Here is a 9461-nt window from a genome sequence, read left to right as displayed (position 1 = left end):
CATGAGCTACGCCAAGCAGACGAGACAGGCTTCCCGCCTATTCACTGCCATTACAGAAAATAATTCAGACAGACGTACAATACAATGGTTAGAAGCAAGCCCTTTGAGCCTCACCGATTTACAACCTGCCTACCCTCCCTCCACCCGAGAAACCAACTACCTGAATGAAGGAACACAAAGCAAAGAGTTCCAATTTTGTACAATTCGCTCCGCTTCCAAAGAGTTTGGAATAAGCCTGCAGATGCAATGTCTCGGTTTTTACCGATGAATTTCAGCTCCCCCCCCCCTCCCGCCAACTCTCTGCCCTCATTCCTTCTATTTCTGCCAACAGCCCCCATGTTCCCACTCACCCTCTGTCCCCCAAAACCTCTTTCTCCCGCTCAATGATCCACATATCTCCCTGTTACCCCAATTTCCCCTCTGCATACCTCCCTCCAACTCTCCCCCCTCTGCCACTCCATCCCCCCCCCCCCGATGCTGTCTTTGCCCATAAACACAACACCCCCCCCTCCCTCCCGCAAAGCCCGCCCTGAAGATCAACATGAAGATTAAGCACAGTGTGAGGTCTCCTCCCCCTCCCCCCAGTCCATGTTTATCCTGTGGTCATCAGGATTGGTCTGTAGACTTCACGGAAGGCATTCCTCAGCAAAACGTATGGGAAGGAAGGTTCAAGCATGTCCATTTCCAGGAATGGGGAGTCCTCGATTAACTGTGAAAACACCATCACACACATTAGTTTCACAGAGACCAATCACAGAATCCCTGCAGTGCAGAAGGAGGCCATTCGACCCATCAAGTCTGCACCAACCCTCTGAATGAGCACCTGACCAATGCCCACATTCCCAGCCTGGCCCCGTAACCTGCACATCTTTGGACACAAAGGGGCAATTTAGCATGGCCAATCCACCTAACCTGCACATCTTTGGACACTAAGGAACAATTTAACATGGCCAATCCACCTAACCTGCACATCTTTGGACACTAAGGGACAATTTAACATGGCCAATCCACCTAACCTGCACATCTTTGGACACTAAGGGACAATTTATCATGGCCAATCCACCTAACCTGTACAGCTTTGGACACTAAGGGACAATTTAACATGGCCAATCCACCTAACCTGCACATCTTTGGACACTAAGGGTCAATTTAACACGGCCAATCCACCTAACCTGCCCATCTTTGGACACTAAGGACAATTTATCATGGCTAATCCACCTAACCTGCACATCTTTGGACACTAAGGGTCAATTTAACATGGCCAATCCACCTAACCTGTACATCTTTGGACACTAAGGGACAATTTATCATGGCCAATCCACCTAACCTGCACATCTTGGGACAATAAGGGACAATTTAACACGGCCAATCCACCCAACCTGCACATCTTTGGAAACTAAGGGACAATTTAACATGGCCAATCCACCTAACCTGCACATCTTTGGACACTAAGGGACAATTTAACATGGCCAATCCATCTAACCTGCACATCCCTGGACACTAAGGGACAATTTAACATGGCCAATCCATCTAACCTGCACATCCCTGGACACTAAGGGACAATTTAACATGGCCAATCCATCTAACCTGCACATCTTTGGGCACTAAGGGGCAATTTATCATGGCCAATCCACCTAACCTGCACATCTTTGGACACTAAGGGACAATTTAACATGGTCAATCCACCATGCCTTCCCCCCCTCCAAAGCTATAAGCCTCTGGCGACAGACTAGCGACCTGTTCCAGCAATTACCCGCTGGAAACAGACAAACATCTGCATTCGTGCAACCGCCACATGCAGGAAGAGAATTGGAATTAATGGCCTTGGGCTTTCATAGGGCAGATGGAATTTAAAGAGATGGGAACAAGCGAGGCCATGGACTGGTCTGATTAAAAGTTTGAGAATTGTAAATTGGAGATCACGCTGGAGTCAGTGAGTACAGGGTCGATGAGTGACAAGGTCCTGCTGTGAGTTAGGACGTGGACAGAAGAGTTTGGGATAAGTTTTAGTTTGTGGAGGGTGTAAAGGGGGGGGGGGGGGGAGCTTTGGGGTAGTTGAGACCAGAGCTCGCATTGCAGGGACGGAGGCTTTTAGCAGGACACAGGCGGAGAGATTAGCAGAGTAGGGGGAATGTTCCACAGTTAACAGTACTCTCTGGTCTAATGCATCTTACAACGTAAAGGCTCAACTTACCATATGAAGAATGAGATAAATTGATTCTCTGTTTTTCACGAGTAGCTTATCCGTCTCTTGGCCAATCTGCAATAGACTCAAGGAGGCGAACTAAATAGAGAATGAGAAAATACAGGGATGAGAGCAGCCGAGGTTCATCTTGCCGTCAACAACGAGCCTCTCCCCTGGAAGAATCCCCTTCGGACAGCGAGAATATTGTACGGCAATAACATTTTCCTGAAGCTCAGGGAAGAGAAATGCCCTAAACCTGAGAGGAAATCGACATGATGGTAGAATTATCGAGTGCTGACAGCACAGAAGGAGGCAATTCAGCCTGTAGTGGTCCTTCTAGCTTGTGTGTCTGTGTGTCTGTGTGTGTCTGTGTGTGTGTCTGTGTGTGTGTCTGTGTGTGTGTCTGTGTGTCTGTGTGTGTGTGAGTGTGTTTGTGAGTGTGAGTTTGTAAAAAATTAATTTACGGATGTGTCCATCCCTTATTGCCCCTTGAGAAGGTGGGGGTGAGCTGCCTTCTTGAACCGCTGCAGTCTGTGTGGTGTAGGTACACCCACAGTGCTGTTAGGGAGGGAGTTCCAGGATGTTGCCCCAGCGACAGTGAAGGAACAGCCGATATATTTCCAAGTCAGGATGGTGAGTGACTTGGAGGGGAACCTCCAGGTGGTGGAGTGAATGTGTGTCTGTAACTGTGTGTGCCTGTGTTTGTGTGTATGTGTTTGTGTGTAACTGTGTGCCTGTGTGTGTATGTGTGTGTGTGTAACTGCGTGTATGGGTTTGTGTGTGACTGTAACTGTGTGCCTATGTGTCTGTGCCTGTGTGTGTGTGATCCTGTAATTGTATGTGTGTGTGTGTGTATATATGTGAGTGTGTGTGTGTATCTGTCTGTGTGTGTCTGTTTGTGACTGTGTGCCTGTGAGTGTGTGTGTGTTTCTGTAATTGTGTGTGTGTATATGTGAGTGAGTGTGTATCTGCAACTGTGTGTGCCTGTGTGTGTTTCTGTAATTGTGTGTGTCTGTTTGTGACTGTGTGTGTTTCTGTAATTGTGTGTGTGTGTGTGTGTGTGTGTGTGTATATGAGTGTGTGTGTATCTGTGTGTGTGTGTCTGTTTGTGACTGTGTGCCTGTGAGTGTGTGTGTGTTTCTGTAATTGGGCGTGTGTGTGTATATATGTGAGTGTGTGTGTATCTGTAACTGTGTGGGCATCTGTCTGTTTGTGACTGTGTGCCTATGAGTCTGTGCGTGTGTGTGTGTGATCCTGTAACTGTGTGTGTGTATGTGAGTGAGTCTGTATCTGTAACTGTGTGTGTCTGTTTGTGACTGTGTGTGTGTGTGTGTGTGATCCTGTAATTGTATGTGTGTGTGTGTATATATGTGAGTGTGTGTGTATCTGTCTGTGTGTGTCTGTTTGTGACTGTGTGCCTGTGAGTGTGTGTGTGTTTCTGTAATTGTGTGTGTGTATATGTGAGTGAGTGTGTATCTGCAACTGTGTGTGCCTGTGTGTGTTTCTGTAATTGTGTGTGTCTGTTTGTGACTGTGTGTGTGTTTCTGTAATTGTGTGTGTGTGTGTGTGTGTGTGTGTGTGTGTGTGTGTATGAGTGTGTGTGTATCTGTCTGTGTGTGTCTGTTTGTGTGTGTCTGTTTGTGACTGTGTGCCTGTGAGTGTGTGTGTGTTTCTGTAATTGGGCGTGTGTGTGTATATATGTGAGTGAGTGTGTATCTGTAACTGTGTGTGCATCTGTCTGTTTGTGACTGTGTGCCTATGAGTCTGTGCGTGTGTGTGTGTGATCCTGTAACTGTGTGTGTGTATGTGAGTGAGTGTGTATCTGTAACTGTGTGTGTCTGTTTGTGACTGTGTGTGTGTGTGTGTGTGTGTAACTGCGTGTATGGGTTTGTGTGTGACTGTAACTGTGTGCCTATGTGTCTGTGCCTGTGTGTGTGTGATCCTGTAATTGTATGTGTGTGTGTGTGTATATATGTGAGTGTGTGTGTGTATCTGTCTGTGTGTGTCTGTTTGTGACTGTGTGCCTGTGAGTGTGTGTGTGTTTCTGTAATTGTGTGTGTGTATATGTGAGTGAGTGTGTATCTGCAACTGTGTGTGCCTGTGTGTGTTTCTGTAATTGTGTGTGTCTGTTTGTGACTGTGTGTGTGTTTCTGTAATTGTGTGTGTGTGTGTGTGTATATGAGTGTGTGTGTATCTGTCTGTGTGTGTCTGTTTGTGACTGTGTGCCTGTGAGTGTGTGTGTGTTTCTGTAATTGGGCGTGTGTGTGTATATATGTGTGTGTGTGTGTATCTGTAACTGTGTGTGTATCTGTCTGTGTGTGTCTGTTTGTGACTGTGTGCCTGTGAGTGTGTGTGTGTTTCTGTAATTGGGCGTGTGTGTGTATATATGTGAGTGAGTGTGTATCTGTAACTGTGTGTGCATCTGTCTGTTTGTGACTGTGTGCCTATGAGTCTGTGCGTGTGTGTGTGTGATCCTGTAACTGTGTGTGTGTATGTGAGTGAGTCTGTATCTGTAACTGTGTGTGTCTGTTTGTGACTGTGTGTGTGTGTGTGTGTTTCTGTAATTGTGTGTGCGTGTGTATATGTGAGTGAGTGTGTATCTGTAACTGTGTGTGTATCTGTCTGTTTGTGACTGTGTGCCTGTGAATGTGTGTGTCTATTGTAAGGGTCCTTCCTGGTTGTTCCTGCTTGTTCTTGTTTACTCCCGTCCTGCCTCTTTTTTAAATATTTGCCGTTACATTTTGGATCTATGGGTGGTTAATGGACCCGTGACTTTAAGGCAAAGCAGCCTGTAAGCGGCCTGTGCCTTTAACAGAAGGATCCAGAAGGCTGTGCTGACTTAGACTGGTGATTGCTGATTGGCCAGTGTCAGTGATGACTCTAGAACATAGAACATAGAACATAGAACGATACAGCGCAGTACAGGCCCTTCGGCCCACGATGTTGCACCGAAACAAAAGCCATCTAACCTACACTATGCCATTATCATCCATATGTTTATCCAATAAACTTTTAAATGCCCTCAATGTTGGCGAGTTCACTACTGTAGCAGGTAGGGCATTCCACGGCCTCACTACTCTTTGCGTAAAGAACCTACCTCTGACCTCTGTCCTATATCTATTACCCCTCAGTTTAAAGCTATGTCCCCTCGTGCCAGCCATATCCATCCGCGGGAGAAGGCTCTCACTGTCCACCCTATCTAACCCCCTGATCATTTTGTATGCCTCTATTAAGTCTCCTCTTAACCTTCTTCTCTCCAACAAAAACAACCTCAAGTCCATCAGCCTTTCCTCATAAGATTTTCCCTCCATACCAGGCAACATCCTGGTAAATCTCCTCTGCACCCGCTCCAAAGCCTCCACGTCCTTCCTATAATGCGGTGACCAGAACTGTACGCAATACTCCAAAGGCGGCCGTACCAGAGTTCTGTACAGCTGCAACATGACCTCCCGACTCCGGAACTCAATCCCTCTACCAATAAAGGCCAACACTCCATAGGCCTTCTTCACAACCCTATCAACCTGGGTGGCAACTTTCAGGGATCTATGTACATGGACACCTAGATCCCTCTGCTCATCCATACTTTCAAGAACTTTACCATTAGCCAAATATTCCGCATTCCTGTTATTCCTTCCAAAGTGAATCACCTCACACTTCTCTACATTAAACTCCATTTGCCACCTCTCGGCCCAGCTCTGCAGCTTATCTATATCCCTCTGTAATCTGCTACATCCTTCCACACTATCGACAACACCACCGACTTTAGTATCGTCTGCAAATTTACTCACCCACCCTTCTGCGCCTTCCTCTAGGTCATTGATAAAAATGACAAACAGCAACGGCCCCAGAACAGATCCTTGTGGTACTCCACTTGTGACTGTACTCCATTCTGAACATTTCCCATCAACCACCACCCTCTGTCTTCTTTCAGCTAGCCAATTTCTGATCCACATCTCTAAATCACCCTCAATCCCCAGCCTCCGTATTTTTTGCAATAGCCTACCGTGGGGAACCTTATCAAACGCTTTGCTGAAATCCATATACACCACATCAACTGCTCTACCCTCGTCTACCTGTTCAGTCACCTTCTCAAAGAACTCAATAAGGTTTGTGAGGCATGACCTACCCTTCACAAAGCCATGCTGACTATCCCTGATCATATTATTCCTATCTAGATGATTATAAATCTTGTCTCTTATAATCCCCTCCAAGACTTTACCCACTACAGACGTGAGGCTTACCGGCCTATAGTTGCCGGGGTTGTCTCTGCTCCCCTTTTTGAACAAAGGGACCACATTTGCTGTCCTCCAGTCCTCTGGCACTATTCCTGTAGCCAATGATGACATAAAAATCAAAGCCAAAGGTCCAGCAATCTCTTCCCTGGCCTCCCATAGAATCCTAGGATAAATCCCATCAGGTCCCGGGGACTTATCTATTTTCAGCCTGTCCAGAATTGCCAACACCTCTTCCCTACGTACCTCAATGCCATCTATTCTATTAGCCTGGGGCTCAGCATTCTCCTCCACAACATTATCTTTTTCCTGAGTGAATACTGACGAAAAATATTCATTTAGTATCTCGCCTATCTCTTCAGACTCCACACACAATTTCCCATCCCTGTCCTTGACTGGTCCTACTCTTTCCCTAGTCATTCGCTTATTCCTGACATACCTATAGAAAGCTTTTGGGTTTTCCTTGATCCTTCCTGCCAAATACTTCTCATGTCCCCTCCTTGCTCGTCTTAGCTCTCTCTTTAGATCCTTCCTCGCTACCTTGTAACTATCCATCGCCCCAACCGAAACTTCACACTTCATCTTCACATAGGCCTCCTTCTTCCTCTTAACAAGAGATTCCACTTCCTTGGTAAACCACGGTTCCCTCGCTCGACGCCTTCCTCCCTGTCTGACCGGTACATACTTATCAAGAACACGCAGTAGCTGATCCTTGAACAAGCCCCACTTATCCAGTGTGCCCAACACTTGCAGCCTACTTCTCCACCTTATCCCCCCCAAGTCACGTCTAATGGCATCATAATTGCCCTTCCCCCAGCTATAACTCTTGCCCTGCGGTGTATACTTATCCCTTTCCATCATTAACGTAAACGTCACCGAATTGTGGTCACTGTCCCCAAAGTGCTCTCCTACCTCCAAATCCAACACCTGGCCTGGTTCATTACCCAAAACCAAATCCAACGTGGCCTCGCCTCTTGTTGGCCTGTCAACATATTGTTTCAGGAAACCCTCCTGCACACACTGTACAAAAAACGACCCATCTATTGTACTCGAACTATATCTTTTCCAGTCAATATTTGGAAAGTTAAAGTCTCCCATAATAACTACCCTGTTACTTTCGCTCTTATCCAGAATCATCTTCGCCATCCTTTCCTCTACATCCCTAGAACTATTAGGAGGCCTATAAAAATCTCCCAACAGGGTGACCTCTCCTTTCCTGTTTCTAACTTCAGCCCATACTACCTCGGCAGAAGAGTCCCCATCTAGCATCCTCTCCGCCACCGTAATACTGCTCTTGACTAGCAGCGCCACACCTCCCCCTCTTTTGCCTCCTTCTCTGAGCTTACTAAAACACCTAAACCCCGGAACCTGCAACATCCATTCCTGTCCCTGCTCTGCTTGATTGATGTGGCTGGTGACCAATGGACTGGGCCCAAAAGGCTGTGTTCTGCCCGGTAACAGGTGGTGATTGGATCTGATCCCACTGGAATGTTTTTCAGAGGCCCAAGGTTCCAGTTTAGTTTCAGTTTGGATTCTGCAGCTTGGATGGACGGTTCTAATTAATTCCCTCCAAAAAGATCGAACTAAACTCTCTCCAGAAGGCCACTGTGGGAGCGGATTCTCTCTCCAGCAAGCTGGGGGGTTGTTCTCTGGAGGCTGCAAAGATCTGAATCCAAACCACGAGTTGGAAGTGAGATAAAGTGTCTGAAGAAATAAATAGGCCCGAGTGTGAGCCTCGAGCTGAAGGCCCAGCTTGATAAGAACTAAAGTGACTCTCCAGAAGGCCCGCTGCCTGTGAGTAATGTGCTGAAAGAATAACTCTGCCAAGAAGACCATCACCAGCTGTAAACCAGAATCTTTGATTAGCCAGCGTGCTGTGAGGAAAGGATGTTAAAGAACCACCATTAGAAGCAAAGACTTATCTTTCGACCTTCATCCTGATTATTTTTTACCCCTTTCCCCCCCTCTGTGTTTATCGGTCTTGTGTGTGTGTGGGTAGATGGTGGGACAGTTGGGTAGTAGGTATTAGTTTGTTGTTATCCAGTTGCACTTACTGCATATTTCATCATTATTCTGGTTATAAACAAACAGTAATTGTGCTTCTACTTACAAACCTGGTGACTGTAATTATTGGGCAGCCAAGGGTCAGAGATGTGGTGAATCTTTCTCAGAATTATTGGTGAATTCACTTGTGTTGTGACTCCAGGTCACATGGGGCTGGAGTTGACCGCACACTCGCCCAGGGTGGTGCAACAACTGTGTGTGTGTGTGTGTGTGTATGTGAGTGAGTGAATGGCTGTAACTGTGTGCCTGTGTGAGTGCAGATGTTTGTGAGAATGTGCCTGTGTGTGTGTGTGTATGTTTTTGTTTGTGTCTCTGTAAGTCACGTGTGTTTGGGTGTATGTGCGTCAGTCATATATGTTTGAGTGTGTCTATATAGCTTGTTTCTTCCCCGTACTATTGCTTGTAATAATAATAATCTTTATTAGTGTCACAAGCAGGCTTACATTAACACTGCAATGAAGTTACAGTGAGAATCCCCTAGTCGCCACATTCCGGCGCCTGTTTGGGTACACGGAGGGAGAATTCAGAATGTCCAATTCACCCAACAGCACGTCTTTCGGGACTTGTGGGAGGAAACCGGAGCACCCGGAGGAAACCCACGCAGACACGGGGAGGACGTGCAGACTCCGCACAGACAGTGACCCAAGCTGGGAATCGAACCTGGGACCCTGGAGCTGTGAAGCCACAGTGCTAACCACTGTGCTACCATGTCGCAGCCATGACTTTCAATCCAAGTGTACGTTTCCATGTCAGAATAGTTGCAAAGACAATGATTCACTGACCACAAGGAATTCCTTAAGATGCTGTTGAATGTCCTTCTTGTGAATTGTGTAGAGGGCAGCTGCAATCTCGTTGATGGCTTTGGCTGCACAGTGGATATTGTTACGGTGGCCTGAATGTAAAATAAAAGACATGCTTCAATATGCAGGAGAGATCAGACCAGCCTGTAATATACAGGAGAGATCAGACCAGCCTGTAAT

At 46.6% G+C, this 9461-nt stretch overlaps 1 protein-coding gene across 1 annotated transcript in view; it reads right to left on the bottom strand.

Moving 5' to 3' along the window:
• Nucleotides 1–519: 519 nt before the first annotated feature.
• Nucleotides 520–9461, bottom strand: part of LOC140405349 (nck-associated protein 1-like) — a 167822-nt gene continuing 158880 nt past the window's right edge. Inside the window, exons 27-29 of the mRNA XM_072493647.1 lie at nt 9264–9373; nt 2195–2284; nt 520–709 (exon numbers count right to left, since the gene is read on the bottom strand). Of these exons, the coding sequence (XP_072349748.1) occupies nt 593–709; nt 2195–2284; nt 9264–9373 (317 nt within the window). The 3' untranslated portion in view covers nt 520–592. The remainder of the gene's footprint in view (nt 710–2194; nt 2285–9263; nt 9374–9461) is intronic.

The sequence above is a fragment of the Scyliorhinus torazame genome, chromosome X (assembly GCF_047496885.1).
Source record: "Scyliorhinus torazame isolate Kashiwa2021f chromosome X, sScyTor2.1, whole genome shotgun sequence".
In the NCBI taxonomy this organism is placed as follows: Eukaryota; Metazoa; Chordata; class Chondrichthyes; order Carcharhiniformes; family Scyliorhinidae; genus Scyliorhinus; species Scyliorhinus torazame.
Note: the sequence above shows the minus strand (reverse complement) of the source record. Positions and strands in the feature narration are given on the sequence as shown.